The 27,088-nt window shown below is 23.9% G+C and overlaps 7 protein-coding genes across 16 annotated transcripts; 4 read left to right on the top strand and 3 right to left on the bottom strand.

Annotated features, from left to right (window-relative positions):
• Nucleotides 1–54: 54 nt before the first annotated feature.
• Nucleotides 55–6,034, bottom strand: IscU (Iron-sulfur cluster assembly enzyme). Of its 5 annotated transcripts, none has more exons than XM_003698671.3 (5): nucleotides 5,918–6,034; nucleotides 1,391–1,620; nucleotides 821–1,045; nucleotides 669–747; nucleotides 55–382 (listed from the first exon to the last, which is right to left on the bottom strand). In XM_003698671.3, exons 2-5 carry the CDS (start codon nucleotides 1,478–1,480, stop codon nucleotides 279–281), a joined length of 498 nt encoding a protein of 165 aa, XP_003698719.1. In that variant the 5' UTR covers nucleotides 1,481–1,620; nucleotides 5,918–6,034; the 3' UTR covers nucleotides 55–278. The 5 variants fall into 5 exon arrangements, with proteins under 5 accessions (XP_003698719.1, XP_086765895.1, XP_086765894.1 ...); XM_086909769.1 differs by lacking the exon at nucleotides 5,918–6,034 and adding an exon at nucleotides 5,537–5,895; XM_086909768.1 differs by lacking the exon at nucleotides 5,918–6,034 and adding an exon at nucleotides 3,555–3,694.
• LOC147657477 (uncharacterized) lies at nucleotides 1,885–4,702 on the top strand. The gene has a single exon (XM_086909730.1). The coding sequence runs from the start codon at nucleotides 2,061–2,063 to the stop codon at nucleotides 4,167–4,169; it is 2,109 nt and encodes a 702-aa protein (XP_086765856.1). The 5' UTR covers nucleotides 1,885–2,060; the 3' UTR covers nucleotides 4,170–4,702.
• On the top strand, nucleotides 6,017–8,005 carry LOC100868556 (uncharacterized). The gene is made up of 3 exons (XM_003698674.4): nucleotides 6,017–6,326; nucleotides 6,770–6,958; nucleotides 7,028–8,005. Exons 1-3 carry the CDS (start codon nucleotides 6,276–6,278, stop codon nucleotides 7,256–7,258), a joined length of 471 nt encoding a protein of 156 aa, XP_003698722.1. The 5' UTR covers nucleotides 6,017–6,275; the 3' UTR covers nucleotides 7,259–8,005.
• On the bottom strand, nucleotides 7,664–11,690 carry Sln (monocarboxylic acid transporter silnoon). Of its 2 annotated transcripts, XM_086909731.1 has the most exons (7): nucleotides 10,641–11,690; nucleotides 10,120–10,263; nucleotides 9,451–9,734; nucleotides 8,816–9,342; nucleotides 8,534–8,754; nucleotides 8,026–8,343; nucleotides 7,664–7,789 (listed from the first exon to the last, which is right to left on the bottom strand). In XM_086909731.1, the coding sequence occupies exons 1-6, from the start codon at nucleotides 11,260–11,262 to the stop codon at nucleotides 8,165–8,167; spliced, it is 1,977 nt and encodes a 658-aa protein (XP_086765857.1). In that variant the 5' UTR covers nucleotides 11,263–11,690; the 3' UTR covers nucleotides 7,664–7,789; nucleotides 8,026–8,164. The 2 variants fall into 2 exon arrangements, with proteins under 2 accessions (XP_086765857.1, XP_012349300.1); XM_012493846.3 differs by having other exon boundaries at nucleotides 8,816–9,734.
• Nucleotides 11,691–12,683: 993 nt separating this feature from the next.
• Nmdar1 (glutamate ionotropic receptor NMDA type subunit 1) lies at nucleotides 12,684–20,596 on the top strand. 5 transcript variants are annotated; one of them, XM_086909720.1, is made up of 17 exons: nucleotides 12,684–12,851; nucleotides 13,192–13,369; nucleotides 13,682–13,933; nucleotides 14,498–14,692; nucleotides 14,779–14,879; nucleotides 15,098–15,271; nucleotides 15,932–16,045; nucleotides 16,132–16,273; nucleotides 16,668–16,884; nucleotides 16,955–17,089; nucleotides 17,227–17,381; nucleotides 17,582–17,816; nucleotides 18,040–18,188; nucleotides 18,689–18,846; nucleotides 18,928–19,100; nucleotides 19,263–19,516; nucleotides 20,163–20,596. In XM_086909720.1, the coding sequence occupies exons 2-17, from the start codon at nucleotides 13,208–13,210 to the stop codon at nucleotides 20,403–20,405; spliced, it is 2,859 nt and encodes a 952-aa protein (XP_086765846.1). In that variant the 5' UTR covers nucleotides 12,684–12,851; nucleotides 13,192–13,207; the 3' UTR covers nucleotides 20,406–20,596. The 5 variants fall into 5 exon arrangements, with proteins under 5 accessions (XP_086765846.1, XP_086765845.1, XP_086765847.1 ...); XM_086909719.1 differs by having other exon boundaries at nucleotides 17,224–17,381; XM_086909721.1 differs by having other exon boundaries at nucleotides 17,224–17,381; nucleotides 19,599–20,596.
• A 94-nt stretch (nucleotides 20,597–20,690) lies between these two features.
• On the top strand, nucleotides 20,691–23,924 carry Snx3 (sorting nexin 3). Its single transcript, XM_003698672.3, has 4 exons — nucleotides 20,691–21,582; nucleotides 22,469–22,564; nucleotides 22,773–22,897; nucleotides 23,011–23,924. The coding sequence occupies exons 1-4, from the start codon at nucleotides 21,418–21,420 to the stop codon at nucleotides 23,114–23,116; spliced, it is 492 nt and encodes a 163-aa protein (XP_003698720.1). The 5' UTR covers nucleotides 20,691–21,417; the 3' UTR covers nucleotides 23,117–23,924.
• A 174-nt stretch (nucleotides 23,925–24,098) lies between these two features.
• LOC100868436 (uncharacterized) lies at nucleotides 24,099–26,889 on the bottom strand. The gene is made up of 5 exons (XM_086909736.1): nucleotides 26,688–26,889; nucleotides 26,404–26,614; nucleotides 26,047–26,229; nucleotides 24,843–25,980; nucleotides 24,099–24,768 (listed from the first exon to the last, which is right to left on the bottom strand). The coding sequence occupies exons 2-5, from the start codon at nucleotides 26,602–26,604 to the stop codon at nucleotides 24,686–24,688; spliced, it is 1,605 nt and encodes a 534-aa protein (XP_086765862.1). The 5' UTR covers nucleotides 26,605–26,614; nucleotides 26,688–26,889; the 3' UTR covers nucleotides 24,099–24,685.
• Between the last annotated feature and the right edge of the window lie 199 nt (nucleotides 26,890–27,088).

Here is a 27,088-nt window from a genome sequence, read left to right as displayed (position 1 = left end):
TAAAAATAGTATTGATACTTATTAATTAAGCTTATTAATTGAAAAAAGCTTTAATTGTTTAATTAAATATATTTATTTTCTTTTTTTGAAAAATGAAAGAATATATGTAAGTGCTACATTAAATTTTATATATAATTTAATATACACTTTTTCATTCTAATCACAACACATAATTTATGAATATTATTATATGTAAAAATTAGTGAACAAAAAACAAAAAATAAGATATATAATTCTAATATCTTTTACTATCATTTGTTGAAATATATCATGAAGAATCATGTTTCATTTCTATTCTTATTATTATCATTACTTTTCAATTTTTGTTTCTGTTTTATATTATAATCTGACAAAGCAGCCTTAATTGCATCTTCTGCGAGCACTATAATATATGAAAGAAAGAAAATAAATAGTGTATCTTTAATCAATATTAAATATATTCAATATTCAATATATATAGTTAATATTGAGTAATAAATTCTTCTTCAATATAAATACTTTAAATTTTAAATACTTAACTACTTTTGTACTTAAATACTTTCAAATTTATATTATATGATATAAATTATTATATATTATATTTCTTAAAAAAAATTTTTATAAAATTTTTCTATTCATATTTTACAGCTTATGAAAAAGATACTTAAATAATAATAAATATTACTTACTTGAACAATGTAACTTGACAGGTGGTAAACACAACTCTTTAGCAATATCACCATTCTTAAGAGCCAATGCTTCATCAATCTATAATAAATTATAGTAATTCTTTTCTTTTGTTCTATATAAAAAAAATTCATGAGCATATAATATTACTTACAGTTTTTCCTTTAACCCATTCTGTGGCTAAGGAACTTGAAGCAATAGCAGAACCACAACCAAAAGTTTTAAATTTAGCATCAATAATCTTTCCTTTCTCATTAATCTTAACTTGAAGTTTCATTACATCTCCACAGGCTGGTGCTCCTACGATACCTGTACCAACCTGGGAATCATTTTTATCCAAAGAACCTACATTTCTTGGATTTTCATAGTGATCTATCACCTAGAAAATAATTAAATATTATAATATAAAAAAAAGAAATAACTTTCATATTTTATTTCAAAATGATTTGTAAACAATTTTTAATTAATATAGTGAAATAATAATAATCTTGTTATATCATCAATAATAATAACCTAAAACTTTTTACAGAACTAATATAAAATATTAACTATTATATTTGGAAAAATTTATTTTTTAAAGTAAAATCAATCACGATTATATGTTAAGGTCAAACTTTATGTATATATATGTATATATATATACTAATAATAGATCCAATATTGATTGTTTAAAATAACGCAATATATTTGTCAAAATTATCAACATGAAATAATAAACACTTACATTTGGATGATAAAATACAGCTGGAACACTTCGAGATATTAATTTCGAAGTTTTGTTAAGTCCTGAAGACAATGATTGCAGTAAAGACATTGTGTTTATTTTTGAGTTAACATTGAGTAACTTGAAGCAATCTCTTCTTTATGCATAACACTTCACTAAGCAATCGATATTGCCTTGAAGTATATAATTTAAATGTTGGTAATATTCAAAAGTGGTAATCTTGCTTTAATCTGGGAATAAATAATAATATGAGAGGATTTGTTATTACTTTTTTATAAAATTAAAAAATCAGATTATTCTTTTCAATTAATTTATTTTTTTAATAATAATAATAATAAAGTTAACATTATATAATAAATATTTGTAATTAGCTAATTTTAATATTAAAAATCATTGCAATTTGTTTATATATGAAATCAATATTATATTCTATATTAAATGAAATTTTAGAAGTAATGTTTTAAATAATGAATTATCCATAACTATATATATGTGCGCGCGCACGCGCGTGTGTGTGTATGTATGTATATATATAACACTACATTATTTTCTTATTTTATAAAAAAGTTAAAGAATATTACAAAAAAGCTATTCCATAATCACAATTATAATTATATAAATTATAACATAAAATATAACTATGATTTCGTAATATTGTTAATATTTTTAAATGAATGAAAATGAAAAGTTTGAATTGCTAATGTGTCCAGATAGTAATTTTAATATCTATACTGGTTGGACTCAAGAATGGATATCTTCAAAAAGACTTCAAAAAGATAAACATCTTGATATACAAGAGATAGTACGTGGACCATTTTCTTCACCAAAATTATTAAAAACTCGTCCATTTATAGTGTTTTCGTCTTGTCCACAACAAAATGGAAAGATAAAAAAAAATTATTGCAATATACGTCGAGGTATACCTGATACTTGGAAAGAATATCTAGCATGTAAAGGTTTTTGTAATACAATAGAGAAATATATATTGCAAAAAAATTTAATATCTTCCTGTGTCAGATATTTTGCTACTGATAAAATATGGACTGATACAGGTTTACATTTTACACAAGGAATTCCTGATCCATGGAAATGTAAGGCTCTGACAACAACTCAATGCATTAAATATCCACGAACACAATATTCTCGCGCCAAAAACATTTGTTCTACTCGAATGGCAAATATATATGACGGAGACGATGAAGCAGAAATAGAACTCAATGAACAGTTTAATAAAGATCATATTGACAATAAAAAAGATTCTCTTCAAGAAGAACAAAATAAATCAAATCCGCCAATTTCAAACAAAGAATTTAAAATATTAAAAAATAATATAGAAGAAGAAGTTAAAAGAGAAGAAAAAAAAAATACTAATCAGTTAGTCTTAGATAAGAATTCAAAATTAGTATCTAATCAGAAAAAACATAGAGAAAAAATAAAAATTGAAAATACTAAATTTAATAAAACTATTCTTAAACCTCAAGAAATCATATCTAATAAAAATAAAAAAAAAAATTCAAAAATTCAAACAAAACGTAATGAAAATAAAAATATTAAAATAAATATTGATGAAAAACAATTTTCCTCAAAAATACATTCAAATAATTTAAAAATTAAAACAAATAACAAAAAAGAAGTTCAAACTAATCCAACAAGAGTTGCAAATGAAGCTGTGCAAACTAATACAATTCAAAAAGAAAAAACTAAGCAAGTACAAGAGTCGTTTTTTGTAAATCAAGGAAACCCTAATACTGTTTGTTGCAATTGTATATTACAAAATTATATACTTTCAAGTATGAAATATTTTTCTAATTTTGCAAACATATTAAAAGGCATAAATCTATCAAATCACGTATTATGTCAAGATTGTGAAAATATTTATTGCAGAAATAATTCCAAAAGATTAATTTCCGCTGTGAAAGAGTTAGAATTTTGTACTCCAGATCCAGAAAAATATTCAAAGCAGAAAAAAATTTATAATTGGACCAAATTAAAACTGTGTACTTGCATGCAAAAAGCTAAAAAACAATTCGAGAAACGAAATAAATTAGAAAAATGTATGAAAACAAAAAATTCAATTATTTCTAAACAAAATCTAAAATTGATATGTCATCATTGCGATAGTCCTTACTTAAAAATCATAAAAATTAATAATGCAAACACTTACGATCGAAAAACATATTCATGTGTTTGTAAAAAAACTTTGAATGCATCGAAGAACGAACAAAATAAAACTAAAGATTATACTTTACAACATTCAATTGCAAAAAGAAGAAATCGAGATTCCAAGAAATGTTATACGTGCAATGAAAATAATAAGAATGACCTTGAATGGACGTCACATTTGATGACTACTGAATGTGTAAAAGATAGGATAAAAATATGTGATCATAGATTTCCGAAAAAAAATAATTGCGATAATAATATTTTAAAATTAGAAATTCCAGAAATTAGAATTAACAAAGAAGAAGATATTCGAAATTGTTCTCAGATATATGATGGTAATATGATATATGAAAATATAATCAAAATGCAAAAAATGCAAAAAAATCTTCAATGTAATCAATTGTTTATCGATAATGAAAAAAGTGAAAAAAAATGCAGAAAAAAAATATTGAAAGATAAATGTTTTAATGTTATAAATACTGCGACTAATACTAATGAAGAAATTAAAGTTCAATTTTCAAAACAAATTCAGTGTTCGAAAATCGACAAAACCTTATATTCTATAACAGATAGTGGAGAATATGCAGATATATCTGATAATATATCTGGAATTTAATGTCAAAATCAAATGTCAGTAACTTCAATAATAAATACAATGATTAATATAATTTCAATATTGAGACAATTTAAGAGAAAAAAATTTAAAATCATAATAAATTATAAATCATCGGAAAAAATCATATCAGATTTTGGATCTTATGATTTTGAATTTTAGAAATCAAAAACAAAATCAGACATGACATCTAAATTAATTGTGCAATAATATTTCTTGTTTTATGTTCAATAAATGATAAAGATGATGATTATGAATAATTAAATATTGATTTTGAATAATTAATTAGCACAAGAAAATCAAAGGATTGAAATACAAATAAAATATATAATATAAAAAAATATAACAAAAAATATGTGAAACTGTTTTCACGTAAGATAATATAATTAGGTTAATAACAAATAACTGAGAAATGACTATAAATGTAAAAGAAAAATTAAATTGATTATATTCTCTTAATTAACATATAAATAATTTCTTAAAACAACTTTTGTTAACATCAATAATAAAATATTCATAAATTTTTAAATCTGAAAGAATATCTTGTTTATATATTATTTTTCATTTATATTGAAAATTATTAAATGAATATAGTTATTAAAACTTATAAAATATTAATTATGAATTATAATAATTAATATTAAATTATACATTAATATAATAAATGATTTAAATAAAATTTCAAAAGAATTATTTATGTATAAAATAAATATATCAAATTATCATTTATTTAATCAAACGAGATTAAAATATCATTGTAATTGTATATTTTTTAATATTATAGAATAAAATAGAAAAATATTTAAAAGATACTTAACAGAATAAATATAAAAGATAAGAAAATTAATTTAGGAAATTGTCTATTTTTTATTTTATTTTCTATAAAAAAAAATTATTCAAACAATATATATTATATTAAGTAAAAAGATTATTGCTAATTTAGTTGAAAATTTGCAAAGATAATAAAGTTAAGTCGAAAAGAATACTTTTGATAAAAATAATATATCCTATATAAAAAACAATTTAATTTAATTTATTATTTGTTTAATTTATTACTTTATTATTCTTGATTTTCATAAACACAATATAAAATTCAAATTAACTAAGAATATTCTTTTATTATTCAATTCAATGAATATAACAAAAACTACATATTTGTTATAATGTAATAAAAATAGATTTTTAAAAATTGGCGTGTTTTTTGATATTAAAATTTAAAATATTTGAAATATTTAAAAAAACATGTAAGATATTTAAGATATAATGGCTCTTAAAATAATATCAAGAAATTTTAACCTAATTTAGTTATAAGATATATTAAAGTTAGTTGTCTTCACGTAATAATGTTTTAAATTAAAGAACCAACTTACTTGAGAAATCAAAAAATTAGAATTGAAATTCTTTTAAGAATGGTAAGATATATTTAAGATATTTATTAGAAAAATTACAATTTAAGATAATTTAAATTAAATTTTTTCTAGTAATATATATGTAGATATAAAAATCTATCGATTTACTTAATGTTAAAATAATAAAACTTCATTTGATGTTAAATGCTAATAAATTAAATTATTTGGTGATTGTAATTATTAAAAATATATTTATTATAATTTTCAATATTTATTTATCGTTTCATTTATTAGAAAATACAATAACATTTATATTTAAAAAATAAAGAAAAACTATAATTAAATGGAAAATTTTATAGTTTATAAAATCATAAATCATCATTTGTTATTAGTGTTACAAACCTTATATGTAATATTTAATTAAAATAAAAATACAAAAACATCTTTACATTAAAACTAAATTACACGATTGGTCCATTCTCTTAATTGACTTTTACTGCCATCTATCAATGGGATTACAAAATATTTTATATTGTGTTTCTTTTATATATCACGGCTGTCATTACTTATTAGAGTAATGCTAAGAGCAACAAAAAAATATTTAATGTTGTAGTGAATGCTCTTAAAATGCACCCTCATCGATATAAAAGTTATTTTTGTGCTGTGATGTCATTATTTGACAATATACTTTAACGTTATAAATTCCTAGTCATATTTAAATTGTAAATAACCTAATCTTAATTAAATATTTTTTCATAATATGGCAAAGACTAAAACAATTAGTAAAGGTTGTCCTAAATGTGAACAACAGGTAATTATATTATGGTTATTTATTTTATATTTATATGATATACTTTATATTAATTTTATTTTTAATATTTTATAGCTTTATTTAATTATATTAATTGCATTAAATTTTTTTGAATAAGTTTGGAAAAATTCAACAAAGAGAAAATAAAGTCATATTTTATGAATCATAAATTTTCCTATTATCAAAATATATTATCTTTAAAATTAAATATAATTGATTAATTGATTAATTGAATAATTGATTAATTTATGATTTCTTTAAATGTAAGCTTTGAATAATTATATTAATTTTTAATAATAAATATATACAAGAAATTATTAGATCTCTATTTAGAATATAAATAAATTATATATATTATTTATACACTTCATAATATATTTTTATATTATATTATATTTATTATTTTATATTTTTTCTTATATTAATTACATTTATTTATCAAGGTTCCTGTAGCCTGCAAAGCATGTCCATGTGGACATTCATTTTTCAATGCAAGACGAAATTCAATAAAAAGTCCTCCTAGTCCTGATAATGGGGTAATGAAAACAAGACGAACTAATCGAATCAAACGTGAAAAACCAAATTATTATGATGCTTTAGAATATGATAAACAGTCAAAAAAGAGTGCTAAAGTAAGATATTATTTATTTAATTATATAAGTATATATTAGAATGACTATACAAAACTTTAATCATCATAGATTAGAAAAACAACAGATGCTGCTAGTGATATAGATTGCAGACAATTAAATAAAAAAAAGAAACGAAAGGGAAAAGGTAAAGGAAAAAGTGGAAGTAGTAATGGAATAGGAGATGATGATGATGAAATGGAAGGAATTAATAGTTTATCACCAGAAAAACAGCTTACATGTTCTTTAATATTACAAGAATTAAATAACAAAATGAGAGTTGTGGCTTGGAAACCAACATAATTTTTCTTCATTGTGACATATTTCTTACTCTAAGAAATACTAGTATTCAGTTTTAGTAGAACATAATCATTTTATATAGGTATTGAATTGTATTTGAAATACTATCTATTATGCAATCTGAAAGATTAAGATAGTATTATATAATGTTATGCAAATTGATAGCATTAATTTATATAAATTATATATAATTTTTATTAACAGAAATATATATATGTATATAAGATATACGTAATGTATATAATATATATATAATATATATTATAGATAGATTTATTAATAAAATTATATATAATTTGTGATAAAAGATATATATTTTTTTTTATCGCCATTTTGAGATTTTTAAAGTTTTTTGAATATTAATTTGAATGTTGAATTATCTTCTAAAGTAGAAAAAATAATATTACATTAATGAAAAGAATACAATTTTTATTAAAGATCACTGTGTTTAATTACATCTGTTTGTATGAAAAATATGTATTTCCTACTAAGATTATTTCTTTCATCGCAGGATCTGCCGCAATTCTTCATTCTCTACAAATAATCATAATGTAACATGTAAATATGATGTACATAATGTTAATGTGATATATAAGACAAATTACAAATATAAATCAATTTTTTTTAAAGTAATTCTTTATATCGTGTATATATGTATATGTATAAGAATGTTTATTCTTCATTTTTACTTTGAATGTAAATGAAAATGTCATTTACCAATAAAATAAGAGAGATGTGCATTTATAAAAACTTACAAAAATTACCCTTACCTGCCGCAAACGAGGTATTTTATGTAAACGTTTCGAATACACTGAACCAATTAATACATCATAGTGGAATAATTGTAGCGACAAATGTGGTGATTTATTAGATTTCTATTACACATTCAATCACATTCGCAAAATATCTTTATTTTTTTGCAATCGCTTCTCCTTGACAATTACTGTTCTTGACATTATTAACAGTCATCTTCGATGAATTTGATACTTCGTTAAAAATCAGAAGTAGAGGTAGACCTCCCATAACCATGCATGTGCCCATGCATAGAAAACATACGGAGTAACTTCCGGTTACATCGCGTAGGTATCCTGAAATCATATTTGAATATTAATATTATTGTCGTTGTTTACATAGTTAAAACAATATCTCGTAAATTAATAACGAATAAACATCTTTATCTTTATTATATTTATTTATAATCAATATTGAATATACTTTAAATTTATTGTAATAAGATAATATCGTTATTGTAATAAATTTATTGTAATAAGATAATACCTGCTAAAGGCGGAATAGAAATTGCTCCGACGCTCTGGAACATCCTAACAAGACCGTAAGTAGAAGATATTTTATCAGTTCCGTATTGGTCTGCAAGAAGGACGGGAACCAAAAGAAACCAACAGCCCAAGCATAATCCGTACATGCCTACGGAACATGCCAGCACATAGAAAGAATGGGCCATTGGAATTGCCAGTACTGCTACACCAGCACCCACAACACTATTAAAAATAAACAGAATATTTTTATTATAATAATAAAAAAGAAAAATTTTTATAATACCTTCCGATATATCCTTTCCGTCGATCGAAAAGCTTTAAATCTGAAAGCCATCCAAGTCCTAATCTTCCACATAAATCAAGCGCGGCGGAAATAGCTACCAGATACCCAGCTTCTGACTTCGTATAACCAGCAGCATGCACATATGCCGGAAGATAATAGAGCATGTATGGACTTCCAGTCGACATCAGACTAACGGAAAAGCACATCATGATGAATTGAGGATTTTTCAATAGAGATAAATCGATATATTGTGTTATCCTCTGCATTAATGTTTTCTTTTCCTCCGGCAGTTGTGCTTCGTTTTGAGGAATTGAAGTTCGCTCTGGACATACCACCGTAATCGACGACTTTAGTGATCTTAACGATGACCTGGCCTTGTACACACACGTGGAATCGGTCGACAAATCTTCGACACTGTGCAATATACTTGAACTACGTATTTTCGAGATTGGTTTCATCTGGAGGCCTTCACCCATCACGTCCTTCTCTTCGTCGCTGTCTGTCAGTTCGACCGCCACCACACTATTCTGATGAAATAATTCGTTCAACAGATTATGCTTTGCAGTCGAGTCATTAGCGAATATTAAATCTAACTTTTGTTGTTTTGCTGACTCTAATTCCTTTGTATATTCGACCTTTTCCTCTTTCTCTGGTATCTTCAAATCTTCCGGCGCGTAGTTGTTCTCTAAAGGCCGATATAGAGTTGCACTCACGCACACGTGCAACATGCAACCACCAAGTAGGAGAATGGTACCGTGAAAACCAAAATTATCCACTAGAATCTTGATTAGAAGTGGAAATACGAAACTACCAGCTGCTGTACCAGATACACATATACCATTTGCTAGAGCACGATGCTTGTCGAAATATTGAGAAACGAGGATAATACCTGGTGTTGTCGAGAGACCACCACCAATTCCTAAAATTGTTATATTCATAATAAATAATATTCTAAAAATATTTATGTTCAAATATTCATAATTTAAATATTATTAAAATATATTATTATATAATTATAAATATACATATATATCTTTTTCTTATTCTATTGAATCTGCAGTTTGTTACGTAATCGAATGACGTAAGTTAATAGGTGTATGTATAACTAGAGAGACATAGTGATATTATAGATACATAAAAGTGTTCCAATGATGATTTAAATGATTTTAGGGAAAATAAAGGATTATCATCAATCAGTACACTTATGATACGATGTTTTATAACATCACTATCTTTTCAATTGATTATAAATGGAAATATATGATTAAAGAATTTGATAATAATTAATTGTTAATCTTACAAACCTGTCAAAACACCGAATGTAAAAAAGAGATGTATCAAGCTCGTGGCAAAATAACTTATTGTTAATCCTAAAGCGCAAAACAATCCACCGACGAAAACGACAGCTCGACAGCTGTATTTCTGACACAACATACTCGTCACTGGAGCTGTATTTGAAATATCCGTATGTTAATTTTCAAAATATGAATATAATACATGAATATAATACAATATATTATGCTATTGTTATATCAAAAACTATCTATTCTTTTAAAAAATCTTCATTTAATAAATTTTTTATTAATCTAAATATTTATCATATATATATATATAATTCATCAATGTATTTATCAATATATTACAAATATATTTCCAAAAGTTTGTAAAGATTTATTTTTATTATTTTCATATCACTATTTGTAAAAATATAATATTCTTTTGAAATAATGATCATTGAAAATTATCTAATAGTAATAAAGTTATTATCATGAGAAATATTAGAAAAGAATTTTAAGAATCAACTTATACCTAAAAAATTACTTACCAAGTGCGAGACAAAGACAAGATAAAATAGCTGGTATCCAAGAAGCGACAGACGCTGAGGAATCCTTAAACGTTTCCATCACCTCAACATATAACACTCCATAAGATTTCATAAGTCCAGTCACCCAAAACTGAACGAAAAACGCTCCGAATACGATAATCCAACCGTAACCACCATCTAATGGAACGTATGTAATATTTCTTGATTTTTTTTTCGTTTCGTTTTTTTTAGGTTTTTTCTTTTTCGTATTAGAGTTTTTAGTTGATCGAAGTTCTCGAGATTTGGCAATCAACGGCCTGGCCGTGAGACTTGATATAGTCAAGAGATTGTCGTTATCTTCGTCCTCTATCGTCTCTGGACTTTGAAGATGCGGTGGCACAACTGGCGTTGAGGTTGCTGTCGCCTGGACGGCTAAAGAGGCTGGTCTCTTAGGCGATGGCACACCTGTACTCAAATCGAAGACGGGCGCTGAATGTATAGATAAAAGGGACCCCAATTGATTTTGTTGATTCATATTTTCGTCGATGACAGTCGTGCCGACCATCTCCTGCGACGCTGTCGTCGGTGCGACAGCGTCACGTTCGACCGAATCCTGCAGGCACCATTCTCGTGGTAACGACATATTTCTGTAACTTCGCGAGGGGGACCGTAATACATTGGAGTTATGTTACTTTTCTTCCCCTTCGTTTGCTTTAGCTGGCAAACTGTTTTCTTTCACTTATTATACTACTTTCTTCTATTTTTCTTCTTTTTTTCAAAAACGGAACTTTTATTTCACTAACGTTTCTATATTTCTATTTATGTATTCCTCACTACGTTTTCTATATTTTTCTCTATCCGTCTTATTAAATGTCAATCAAAATGCTCTATTTTTGCGTCGTTACTCTTCGTTCAAATCTGTAAGCTTCTTAGTATAGTTACGCGCACTTATCAGCATCGGTCCACCCGATTTGATTTTCTTGTTATCTATACTTTCTCGATTTCCTTCCCACCATTTGCACGTTCTCCAAAGTTCTCCTGACTCGGTCTAAGGGTGCTTGGTAAATAACCAAAATGAAAAGGGTGCGCACGCAGAGGAGGTCGCCACCGAATGGAAACTTACGGGATCGATATGTGGCCACAACTGACGCACTGGCATTTCACGGTGTAATCACCACCACGTGGCTTGGAAACAATGCAGAGCCTATCGGTTTATTGTCCTGCTAGTCGACCTACTTTTCCTTTTCTTGGTTTCCAACTTGTAATTCCATTCAGTAGATTTCCACCCTATAATTTTTGCGGAATGACCTTCAATTCATCCAAATCGCGGATATATCCTTTATTTTTTTGCAGCTTCAATTATTCCGAACATCTCACGAAAAAGAGATTGTCGATATTAATCGTTAAAAAAATATTGATTCGAAAGAGATGTTATAATGAGTTAGGATGATCTTTTAAATTTTGCTAACTATTTTTCCTCCTCTTCTTTTATATCAAAGACTGAAAAAAAGAAAGACTATGTTAGAACTGAATTGTTGTTCAATTTTACATATTATTTTTTTAAATTGTTTTACATTTATATATATCAAGAAAAAAAATTTGTATTATTTCTCATTCATTCTTTACTTTTTCAATTTAATAAAATTTTTGTTAGCTTAATATCACAATAAGAAATCAATATAATGTAAATAATATGAAAATAAAAATGAAAATAAAAAGTTAAATTAAACAATTTTTACTAAAAATTAAAAAAAATAAAATTTCAGAATATTTAAGAATAAGATTTACAAATATATGCAGTGAATTTTTATATTTATTATTAATCAAGTTCATAATAATGAATAAACTTGAAAGATTATGTAAATGTAAATTATAAATAAATGTAAATTTGAATCAAATCGATTGATTTTAAAAATAAAAAATAAGTAATAAAATTAAAATAAGGAAGAAAATGTATGAAAAAGATTGAAAAGAAATTGAAAGATCGACTGGAAAATGGGAAAACATCCTAATATTATAATAGTGGGGACGAAGTCTGTGCGCAGCATCCGAATGGATCAATGAATCTCCAACTTCTGTCTCTCAGATCTACCTTTGCGCTCATCATTAACACTGGATCTGTTCATCGTGTATTTAGATTTAGAAGGGCGTGAACGGTTAACAAATGAATCATCAGTTAATCTATACGTCCCCAAATATTACGTGAACAATCGAGAAGTCTGCACAGATCCGGTACGTTCAGATTTGATCTTTAACAAAATGTTTTTGAAGTTATTTCAAAAGAATATGTAATTAGAATTTATATTCATAAAAATAATTTTTTTTTGTTATCAAATTTATTATAATATGTTGATATAATTAATTATATAATTAATTTTAATTATAATTATATAATATTATATAATTTAATATATACTCATATAATATAATTATATTAACGTATATTTATAATTATATGTAATTATTAAAATGTGATATAATTTTCATGATTCATTACATATATATATAATTTTATATAGTTTTTTTTGTTTATACTTTAATTAATAAATAAAATTCATTTCTATATTTGTAGGTCAATTTTTGTAATAATGAAATACGAAAATATTGCATTATTCATTTCTTTGATTATTTTGAACGATGAAATATATAATATCATTGCGAATCAACAATTAAACAATCCCACCTTGTTTATGATTGGCGGTGTTTTCTCCAATAATAAGAGTAAAAAATGTTTCGAGCAAACATTAAACGTAAGTAATATGAAAAAAAAAATCTTAAAATTTTCTTAAACTAAATCAAATAATTTAAAATATTTATTGATTTCATTTTGATATTTTATTAAAATTTAAATCAACTTGATTAAATTTTTATAGTTTTTTAATATAATTTCCCCTTTATGATCCAAAATAATTGAGTTTAAATTCAACATGAGATTTAATTACTTTATCTAATGAAACACCAAATATGATCACAAATCTATATACGAAATCTATATCTATATGGAAATGAAAATTTCTAAGTATTTAATCATCATTAATTCCTCGTTTTCTCTGGTTTTCCAGGAATTAAACTTCAACTTAAACTACGTTAATAAAGGAGTGACTTATAAGCACACAATAATTGAAATGGATTCCAATCCAATTAAAACAGCTTTAAGCGTATGCAAGTCTTTGATAGAAAGACAAGTGTATGCGGTAGTGGTATCTCATCCCCTTACAGGAGATCTGTCACCAGCCGCTGTTTCTTACACAAGTGGATTTTATCACATACCCGTTATAGGTATATCTTCGAGGGATTCAGCATTCTCTGACAAAGTGAGTCAATTAGCAGATTTGATAAAGATTTTTATTCTATGAAAATCAATAAAAATATTTGTTAAGAATAGTGAAAATATAAGAAAATATTGTAATTATTGTAATTATGAAAAATTAAATGATGATATATAAATATAATTTCTTTAAAAAAAATATATAATTAAAATTTCTATATTATATTAAAACATGCTTAATATATAATTCGAGCATTTTTTTACGATATGTATAATATTGATTTTAATATAATTAAACATTATATATGTTTAATTATAAACATTATATATATAATACAAATATATATGAAGTAATATAAAAATAGATTTTGTGAAAAATTATTTTTTAACATAATATGTTTAGATGTCTCTTAAATTTCACCAGCATGTTCTATGCAAATAAGATTACTTATAATGGTATTATACTTTAGTATTATATTATCGATATTATTATGTGTTACGTTAAATATCTATATAGCATGCATGAAATATATTCGAAACAACAATGATCCTGGATAATATTCCAAATCAATAAAATCGAAAATAAATTTAAAATATTTTATTCTTTTAGAATATTCACGTTTCCTTCTTAAGGACAGTACCACCATACTCACATCAAACAGATGTTTGGGTTGAACTATTGAAACATTTCAATTATATGAAAGTAATCTTCATTCATAGTTCGGACACAGATGGTCGTGCATTACTTGGAAGATTTCAGACAACTTCTCAAAATTTGGAAGATGATGTTGAAATTAAGGTTCAAGTACGTATAAAATTATTAAATTATATCCATCTAAAATAGAAATAGTTTTTAATAAAAATTTTATGAATTATTAAATTATTTAAAAGGTAGAGTCTGTGATTGAATTCGAACCTGGTTTAGATAGCTTCACACAACAGTTGATAGAGATGAAAAACGCACAAGCTAGAGTTTATCTTTTATATGCTTCGTAAGTATTAATTATTTAAAATTTACATGATATTAATTTAGAAAGAAGGAAAAATAAGATTTATAAATTATTTAAAATAATTATAATAAATATAATAATTAATATTATATTATCATATGACACAAAATAATCTTATAAACCTTTATCAACAAATATATTGTTCTTTAATCTGTTTTAAATTGGTAATTATTAAAAAAAATTCGTTTATTTTTTAATAGAAAAATGGATGCAAGTGTTATCTTTCAAGACGCTGCGGCGATGAACATGACCGGTGCAGGATATGTTTGGATTGTAACAGAGCAAGCCTTAGATGCATCGAATGCACCGGAAGGTCTTCTTGGCTTGAAATTAATTAATGCGGAGAATGAGACGGCTCACATCAAAGATAGTCTGTCAGTTCATTTCTAATCATATATAGACATTCACGCATGTATATTACGTTCGTAGTTTCGTGTATTACTACTGAAAAGAGTTTTTCTCCCCAAAAAACAGAAGAATACATGCATGGAAAGGCTTAAAATAAATTAATAGATATCTTATAATATTTTATAAAAAAAAAACAAAAAAGGAAAATATTTTCTTCATTCCTTTAAATTTCTTTTGATTTGTACAATTGCATGCAATGCACAAGAAACAATGCATCTTGATTTCACAGCAATCTACAATTGATTTCAGATCACTGGATTACATACTCTCTTAGCACATCCTTCCAATGGATATTTCATTCAGCAAACGCTGAATATGCTTTGAACATATGTGTGCACAAGTAACGTTGCTCTGTCCCTCTGTGTGAAATAATCTATAACAATTTCAGATACATATAATTAGTAGTTAACGAACATTCGATTGGGTAATATAAGAATAGTCTCGAATGTTCATGAAAATTATTTTTATTATTATTATTATTTAATTTGAAAAATTAATTATATTATTATATAGTTTAAAAATTATTCAAATAAAGGGAATAATTAATATTTTAAATTTTATTATTTTGAATTGGGCAAATTTTATGAATTTGATTTTTATAATTTAACATATTATATATATTTCAGGAGAGTGCTTACATCTGCTTTACAAGAGATGAACAAGTCAAAATCAATCACAGAGCCGCCAAAGAATTGTGGAGATTCCGGCTCCATATGGGAAACTGGCAAAAATCTGTTTGAGTATGGTTTATTTCTATCATTTTCTTTTTCAATTTTTTAACATGAATTAACTAATATTATATGATGACAATTTCATTCTATTTTAGATTCATTCGCAAACAGGAATTATCAGGTTTCACTGGCAAAGTAGCGTTTGATGATAATGGAGATCGTATTTTTGCGGAATATGATATAATTAATATTCAAGAGAATGGTGATCAGGTCTCCGTTGGACGATATTTTTATCCAGTGAGATTAAAAAAAAAATAAATATAATAAAATAATAAAAATATAATTTTTTTTATACTTGTAATTATTTCTTTTATGATTATTTTTTTTAGATAATTATTTAGATATTAATTTATTATTAATATATTATTAATTATTTAAAAAATGAATAATATTTTTCTTTACGAATTACTTATCACAATTTTTAATATAAGAAGTAAATATTTATCTATTTTAATATTATTATAATATTAAAATATTATAATATTATTATTTAATTTGATAAATTCATACATACACACAATCTAATTTATAATTTAATATCTAATTTAATATTTTAAAATATTAAAATCTAAATATTTTGTGAATATATCTTTTTGCTTCTTTAGTATTGATATTCAGTATCATATCGTAGAATGGTACTGAAAAAATGACATTAAGCGTCAACGAATCCAATATAACATGGCCTGGCCGATTGCAAACTAAACCCGAGGGTTTCATGATTCCTACCCATCTCAAAGTGCTCACTATTGAAGAAAAACCATTTGTCTACGTTCGTGAAATCGCATTCAGTGAATCATGTCTTCCAGAAGAGATTCTATGTCCTCATTTTAATGTCACCGATGGTGAAAGTAAGAATACTAAATATCACAATATATAATGTATCTTTTTCATTATTAACATTAATTCAAATATTTTCAGCTACAAAAACATTTTGTTGCAAAGGATACTGCATGGATTTATTGAAAGAGTTATCAAAGACTATTAATTTTACCTACAGTTTGGCTTTATCTCCCGATGGACAATTTGGCAACTATATAATCAAAAACAATTCAGGTGCGAATAAAATTATGATAAAACAATTGTAGAGAGATATAAAATATAAGACATACAAGATTTCACTTTTTTGAAAATAAATTTTAACGTGAAAAAATGATATATATATTTAATTCATGAGTACCTTTTTTTAGTAGGAGGAAAAAAGGAATGGACTGGACTTATCGGAGAATTGGTGAATGAAAGAGCAGATATGATTGTTGCTCCTTTAACAATTAATCCAGAACGTGCAGAGTTCATCGAATTTAGCAAACCATTTAAATATCAAGGCATCACCATTCTTGAAAAGAAGGTATATTTTTTAATAACTAATTTCAAATTAATTATTTTTAAATTAAAGTTTAAGATTAAAATTAATTTTAAATTAAAAAATAATTAAAGAATAGTTTAACATTATATTTCATAATAATAATTATTTGAATAAATAATTAATATTATATTGAATAATAAAAAGACTATAAAATATAATATTGAAAAAATATTTATCTTTAGCCATCAAGATCATCAACTTTGGTGTCGTTTTTACAACCATTTAGTAATACTCTGTGGATATTGGTAATGGTATCGGTGCACGTAGTGGCTCTAGTTTTGTACCTCCTCGACCGGTTTTCGCCTTTCGGGAGGTTCAAGCTAGCAAACACTGACGGTACCGAAGAGGATGCCCTGAATCTATCTAGCGCTGTCTGGTTCGCTTGGGGAGTTCTTCTTAACAGTGGAATCGGAGAAGGTTTGTTATTTCCTTTATAAGAAAACCTATTTAGAAAAAAAAAGAATTTATGTATGATTCAATATTATAGAATATATTTATAACTATGTATTATTTTTATTAAAGCTAATTAAAATATTATTAAATTGATTTTAAGCATTGAGTTGCGTAAAAATAATTTCTATAAATGAGTATGATTTTATCAGTATTAAAAGTAAATAATAAATATAAAACTATTTAATAGGTACTCCACGGAGTTTTTCTGCTCGAGTGTTGGGCATGGTATGGGCAGGTTTTGCGATGATTATCGTTGCTTCTTATACTGCCAATTTAGCTGCATTTCTTGTGTTGGAACGACCAAAAACGAAATTAACTGGTATCAACGATGCTCGAGTAAGAATAAAATTAATAAAATCAAAATTGATATTAATTTTTTTAAATGCTAATACAATTAACATGTCCAAATCGTTCCATGACAATATTTAATATTCAACCTATATTGCTTTAAATTGACATAAATCTTTGACATTTGAAAGAAAAATATTAAAAATAATAAAAAGAATTCTACAATTTATTTTAATAACAATGTTCATATTAAATATAATAATGTTATAATATATATGCATTTATTGTATATATTTTGTATGTGTTTTTTCATTTATAATATATTTTTTATTAACATTTATAATTTTAAATTCTTTATTGAATCATTTTTATAATATTTTATATATATATATATACATATATATATATATATATATTTATCGATTATCACTATTGCTATTTTTGCTACTGTATTAAATAATTAAATATTGTATTAAAAATTAAATAATGATTTTAGTCAAAGTAACGAATTACATTATCTGCGAAATATCACATGCATATATTTATAGCTTAGAAATACCATGGAGAATCTTACATGTGCCACGGTAAAAGGTTCTGCTGTAGACATGTATTTCCGTCGCCAAGTCGAATTATCCAATATGTATCGTACAATGGAAGCGAACAATTACGATACTGCCGAAGAAGCTATTAGAGATATAAAAATTGGGTAAAAAAAAAAAAAATTCTGATTACTATAAAATATCAATTCTAAAAGAATATAATTCTTAAGAATTATATTATGCTTTAGGAAACTTATGGCTTTTATCTGGGATAGTTCTCGATTAGAATTCGAAGCTGCTCAAGATTGTGAATTAGTAACTGCTGGAGAATTATTTGGTCGTTCTGGTTACGGAATTGGTTTGCAAAAAGGTTCTTTATGGGCAGATGCAGTAACTCTTGCTATTTTAGACTTCCATGAAAGTAAGAATTAATATAAATTATTACCTAAAATAATTAAAAATTTAGTATACAAAAATTATCATATATTAAAGTTAATAAAAAGTTAATAAAAAGAAATATTAATTAATAATTATTATTTTAATTATTACAATAATTATTATTAAATATATAATATATTTTTAGGTGGCTTTATGGAGAGTCTCGACAATCATTGGATTCTCCGAAGTAATGTACAACAATGTGAACAACTGGAAAAAGCTCCCAATACTTTGGGCCTAAAAAATATGGCCGGAGTGTTTATAGTGGTCGGTGTTGGAATTATTGGTGGTATCGGACTAATTATTATTGAAGTAGCATATAAAAAGCATCAGATTCGTAAGCAAAAGAAGATGGAATTAGCAAGACATGCAGCCGATAAATGGAGAGGTGCAATTGAGGTAAAGAAAGATTTGAATATACTAAATTTTTGGCAGAAACCGATTTTCTTCTGTTCGATATCTTTCGTTCTCTTTTTCTCAGAATTCTATGTTTATTAGTAAATTGCAAGCAGCCAGGACAAATTAGGGGAGCAACGAAGGAAATTCTAACAGATCTCAGTAACAAAAAAGAATATGATCATCAAACGAACATTATAGATCAAAGCACAAATATTCATCGCTTTGCAAGCTTTAATAATAAAAATAAATTATATAGTCAATGCAATGAGATTCAACTTTTAATGAAGGTGTAAGCTACGATGAAAAAAGAATAATTATCGTATTCTACACCAAAATTGCTTCTTTTATGTTGCATCATACAGTTGGCTTCTTTATATTGATAATAATATTACCTTTTTAGTCTTTCTTTTAAAAAATAGATACAAAAATTGAAAGAAAATTTCTACATTTTAATATGTTACTGCAAAAAGTTATTATTATCATAGAAACGCAAAATATCATTATTTATAATTAATTTTCAATATTTTTTATATATTGCAATATAAATACAATAGTATTAGTTAAAGCAATGAAATGAATGCAATTGTTTAAGATATTTAATACTTGTATCTAGTTCAATTTTTTGATTTTTGATTTTAAAATGCAGAAACGGAAAACTTTGCGGGCTTCGATAGCTGCTCAACGAAGGATTCAAAGTAATGGCCTTAATGATCCTACAACTGTGAGTTTAGCAGTCGATACGGTAGCTAGATCAAACGTGACTCCACGAAGTCCTGGTCGAGCGTGGCCAGGAGATAGTGATATCCGTCAACGTCCTATTCCTCGTTCAGATGATATCAGATTATCGCCAGCTGCATATACAGCAAACGTCTCACATCTCATCGTGTAAACAAACTAATTTTTATCTTAATTTATTAATTATTTGTATATCATAAAATATCAAAATATGTCATTATCTGAAAAATTTATTAGATGACACATATATAACTGTGTTAAGAGTAATAAGATTTGTTTTATACAATAATAAAAATCATTGTTTTAATATGATGTTTTGATGCTCAATAAATATACTTTAATTAATATCATAACTTATTTTAATTGATATAATAAATTTTATTAATTTCCATATTCAATAATTATTGAAAAAATATTTAATAATACTTAATATATATACTTCTTACCATATTTTATCACTTAATATTTTATCATTTTGAACAATAAACCATAATTAAATATGTATTATTATATAATTTCATAATTGTATATACATATCGGATTTTTCAAATTATATGTATCTATACACAAAAATGATCATTCTAATTATTTTTATAGTTATGTGATGGATTTTTTTAAAAATATATTATATTCTAAAATGCCTTTACCTTATTTTATTATTGTTTATTAATTATATATATAATTGAAAGCATTGATATATATCTATATATCAATTTTTAAATATTTTTAAAACATTTATTTCATATAATGTATAATAGCTAGAGTCAATGTATAACTTTCGATTAATACATTTATATAATATCTATAATAGCTATCACATATTATTAGAATATTTAATTATATTTATTTAACGTAATTTTACAATATTATATTATTATTATCAATGAAAGATGATTGTATTAAAATTTAATCAATTAAAATATAAAATTTGATAAAAACAGTTCTTAATAATATTATTTTATAGATGACATAGTACATGTATTTTATTTAATTTGTAAGTTTCCTCTCTATCTCCATTCTCTTATATCATAACCACAGACATAACACATGAGAATAAATTGTGTCAAGTTTCTTACCGCTGTCATTTGACGAACTTTCATTATCCAGTGTATCGAATTTGTTTTTAGGTGATATTTATACTGTTTAATTAATTTACAGTTAAAGGTATGGCGGATACGACAGTGGACGCTACACGTCGTTTAAATGTTAAAAAACAGACTCTGGATGACGCTTATGCAGCACCTGCAAATTTTCTCGAAATTGATGTGATTAATCCAATCACACACGGCGTCGGCAAAAAACGATACACTGATTATGAAGTTCGTATGAGGGTAAGTGATAGATCCTTTTTATTTTAAACTTGTTTTTATCTAATATTATAAATTTGTATATTTTGGGTATTTTTCTATTCTAAATGTCAGTTTTCCTTTTGCCGCTTAAATGCAACATAAGACTATATATTATCAATATATATAAATTCTATTGTATTTTTACGTAATATAATAAAATATTTAATTAATTGATTCTTATTCATTAATATAATAAATAAATAAAAATAAATTACTTATATATATAATTCATCATTTTTTGTAAAAAAAAATTAGCATTGTATTCAATATATATATATATATATATATTGTAATATATATATGTAGTACAATTTTGTTATATTAGATAATTTACAAAAGTTTACAAAAATAAAATTTAAATGTTTTTAAATATTTAAAATTTAAATATTTTCATTTCATATATAATAATTATGGCATTAATGAAAGGAGTAATTTTATTGTAGATATTAACCAAATCTATCATGGGCAGTGTCTGCTATCTTACTTTTAATGATAATTTGGATAGATATAAAAAAAATATTGAAGTTATTATAAACCTTAGATTAATGTCTATGGATGATCTTAAAAAATTAAAGCAACAGTTCTTTATATAAAATAATTTTTGTATAAATTATTTACAATATAATATTATTTATAATATTATAATATTTTATAATATATTATAAAATATATAATTATTTAAATTAATTTAAAATAATATTAATTATATATTGTATACTGTATTAATATTAATAATATAAATATTTTATTGTTTTAAGATAAAATTAATTATAAATTATACATTTTTATATTATATTTTAAATGCTATTATAAATAATATATAATATAATATATAAATAAATTATGAAAAAATAAATTTTCATTTCAGACAAATCTTCCAGTTTTTAAAGTAAAAGATTCCACAGTAAGAAGAAGATATAGTGATTTTGAATGGTTAAGAACTGAATTAGAAAGAGATAGCAAGGTCAGTTAATAAAATATTTTTAGTTAATAAAAAAATTTAGAAAATTAAATTAATTTTTTTAAAAATATATATTTAATATTGAATAAAAATATATAATAATATTAAATATATATTTAATATTGGCAACATTAACTCATTATACTAAAATTTTTCTATCAAAAATATCAGTATTACAAATAAATAAAAAATATTTGTTATAAACATATAGATAGTAGTGCCTCCATTACCAGGAAAGGCTTGGAAACGTCAAATGCCATTTCGAGGCGATGATGGTATTTTTGAAGAAGATTTTATTGAAGATCGAAGAAAAGGTTTAGAAGCTTTTGTTAATAAGTGAGCATATTAAAATATGTTAACATAATATAATTAATTAAAATATATAACTATTTTTTTCAATTTTAATATAAAAAAATTGTTGAAATTAAATAAAATTTATAATATTTCAGAATAGCAGGACATCCATTAGCACAAAATGAACGATGTTTACATATGTTTCTACAAGAACCTGTAATAGACAAGAATTACGTACCTGGAAAAATACGTAATACATAAGTTACAATAATTCTTATTTCAAGTATATTTTTCTCCCCACCTTCAATATATATGTAAAGTTATATTTGATTATTTTAAAATTTTAAATTTACAATTTATTAAGATCCCTCTATATCTATGCAATATTTAATCGAGCTTTCTATACTGTGATGTTGGACTGAAACTTGTTTCTTAAGATCATTGTGTTTCAAACACAATGACAAAATATTTGGAGGGATTTTATTATTGAATATCATTATCAGTTAGAAAAAAAGATTAATAAAGTTTTTATTTTTTTTTTTAATAATATAGCTATATCAGCTTCTATAAAAAATTTATAAATTTACACTTATATATCAGTTTCAGAAATTGCAGAATAATGTTGTATACAACAGTTCAATTAATATATAAATATATGATTGAAATATGGATTTCAAAATATGGCTTGAAAAATAAAATATTAAGACAAAAAGTATTTATTTACAAGTTATTCAATAGAAAGTATAATAAAAATTTAATCTTTTTTAATAACTTTATCACTGTTTTTTGTATACAGATAATATCAATGTAATAAAATAAATTAAATTAAATATCTAATATTTTATTATGCTGTGTTTTTTTGAATAACTTGTAAATAGCATAAGTTTATTTGTAAACAGAATTATTACAAATAAGTAAATAAGATAAAATAATTTAAAAATAGAGATGAATCTCTAAAAAATTGTTTATAATTTAATATTCTTTGCATAAGAAAAAACTGTTAAAAATTTAATATTTACTAAATTTAATCTTTGTTTATTAATGATAAAATATATATATAATTAAGGTATTTTGAATTTCTTTGTTATGCTCCTTATTTTATTTTGAAAGATACATTATTGCTTTATGGAATGAAAGTAAAATCAATAATTTATATATTATGTTTTCATTTTTGTAACTTACATTAAGAAGAACACTTTTTAAACATTTATATTTATCAAGGGGACTATGTACAGGGCATAGATTAAACTATTTTACATTATTTTATTTAAGTTACAATTAATATTGCAAAAAAACATTTTAAATATATTTCATTAATTTAATATAAATATATTTACGTATATATATACAGATGCACACATAACATTGCATACCAACAGAAATATTATATATCAATATAAATAATAAGGAACATAAGAATAATTAAGACTGTTTTAAATATTTATTTTTACGAAATTAATATTCAAAAAAAGTTTTAATTTTAATTTATTTTAAAAATAAACTATATATTATTTTAAAAAAATTTATGTGAAAATTTTCATTAAAAATTCAATATTATTGAACTATAATACTTTCTTTTAAATTAAAAAAAGTTCCTGTAACAATCCTGAATTATTTTTTTTTTTTTATATTGCATTCTAAACTTAATTTATAATAATTTATGATATTATATTTATTCTTCTTTTTTTATAATAAAACATATAATTTTGCTTTTAATTTAATCTCAAGCTTAAAACTTTTATTTGAATAAATGCAATATTAATAATTGAATTATATGAAACATTTTATGAGATTTTTTCGACCTAACAGATTAAATTACACAATGTATATTTATAAATATACATCTTGTTTAGTTCTAATAAATTTTTTATTTTTGAAGTATGTTTCTATATATTTGCTCACACAGTCTTGTTCTAAAAAATAAAAAAAATGTATTATATTAAATAATATTTTTAATAGTTTGTTAAGAAATTTAATATTTACTAACCAGGAAATGTATTTTCAATAATAAGCATATCAGCTACATGCTTTGCAACTATTTTAAATAACTGCCTATCTTTAATTCTTCGTTTTTTATAGAATGGCATCAAATGTTTTACAATCCATGGTGCTATTCTTTCTTTACATGCAGTTAAATGTTCTTCTATACAAATAGGTGAATCTGGCATCATTTCTTCGTCATCAGTTTCTCCAAATAATTCAATGAATTTTTCTTTAACTCTACCATGTTTTCTATAATCTTTTAAAGATAATTCTGTCATTTTTGCCTTTAATTTAGATACTTGATATACACGTTCAACAAACCAAATACTGTTTATTCTACGTTTATGTTTATTTTCTATTGTTTCATTTTCAACTGGTAATTTATTAGTTTGTCTGGTTTTCATTTCTTTATAGTAACTAAAACTATACTTTCCTGTATTTGTATTTAATGTCTTTATATTAGTATTTTTAACAGAATTAATTTTTATATTATTTTCAGGCATATTAATAGAGCCATTTGAATTATGTGGAAGAAGAGCATTAATTTCCTTATCCATATTAGCTTTAGTAACACCTGAATGTTTTTCAATTAATGTCATAAGATCACTACTATCGTCACTATCGCAAAACATGTCTTCCATGTGTTGTAAAAGTGAATCCTGTGAATTTTCATCATCATTTTGAATATTAGATTGGTTTGGAATTTGAGAATTAGAATTATTTTTTATATAATTAAAAATATTGCTATCTTCTTTCATTGTCTCTTCATCTACTATCATTTTTTTTATTTCTTCATCTGATTTGATATTGAATTTATTTTGTATTTTATCATGGAAATGAGTAGAATTTATAGTAGGTGAAGTTGTATTATTGCAAATAGTTAATTGAGAAGATATATCATAATCTTCACTTTCATTATTCATGTCATCTTCTTCTTTATATTTCGGTGTTTCTTTATGTAAGGATAATTCTTCACAATTAGATGTAATACATATACTTTGTATATTATCTGCTCTTTCTAATTCTGCCCATGTATTAATTGTTTGAACCCCAATGTCTACTTTAGTTGATGGGGTTTCTAAAAATATTATTAATTTTTTATAAGCTTTTTTTTCTGATGTATGTGATTTTACATCTGAAATCTATAAATCTTAATTTCAATTATTAATCAATTTATTATATTAAAATACATCAATAAATAAACTTACTAATTTTAACATATTTTGTCTATATAAAGTAGCTTCTAAAGATGATCGCACTGCAAGCAATTCCATTTCATTTGCACATTTTTTTAATTGACTACTTGGAATATCTTCATTTTTCTCTTTATAGCAAAGAATATAATTAGTGAGTAAACATTTATGAAGATATGAAAAATATACAGCACGAACCTGTAATAAAAATTAAAATATTAAATTTAATATTTTAACATTTTATAAATATGTCGATATTTAATTAATTATAAATTATAATAAAACTATTAATTAAATGTATAAAAATAACTAAATATTTATTTAGATTTTAATATTTTGAAATATTTATTGTATTTTATACAAGAAACATGCCGTAGTAGTTAATCGAAGAAATTCATCATTTAGATCGGTAGGAATGTGAAATTTATTCGCCGAAAGTGAAGGTATTGATATTGATAGAAGATCATTAATATCCTCGAGACTTGTATTATCATCATCAGTATCTTCAAATTTTTCTTGTCCTCGTTTCAACGTGAATGGTAAAGATTTATCAATTTGATTTATCGTTGTCATATTCAATACTCTGTAATTAAAAATTTATAGAATTATTATTTCAAATTTTTCACGGATATCTCATATATTTCGTAAATATTCACCACACAATAATATCTTGTTCAACATTCTTATGAATCAAACATCCATTTGTTATTTCGTAAAATGAATGTAGTAGCTATTAAATTTTTATATCAATATTATAATTCGGAGAAATTAAATATTCTTTTTGTTATCAAACAAAAATATTATTTATATCTACACTTATTTGACTCCACAATTGTAATTTATATTAAGTAAGTAACTAACTTCACACATATCAAAACTTTATATGTATAAAATGATTTTTGTATAATTTATGATAATCAAAAAATTTAAATAATTAATAATTATTTAAATATAAAAAAATTTTTTTTCTATATTCTAGAATATTGAAAAATTTTTTTAATTAGTAAGTTGAATAGATTATTTATTTAATTATAATAATAATCACAATTTGATATAT

Source organism: Apis florea, unplaced genomic scaffold (assembly GCF_048593485.1).
Source record: "Apis florea isolate Af1SG1 unplaced genomic scaffold, ASM4859348v1 contig_3158_pilon, whole genome shotgun sequence".
In the NCBI taxonomy this organism is placed as follows: Eukaryota; Metazoa; Arthropoda; class Insecta; order Hymenoptera; family Apidae; genus Apis; species Apis florea.
Note: the sequence above shows the minus strand (reverse complement) of the source record. Positions and strands in the feature narration are given on the sequence as shown.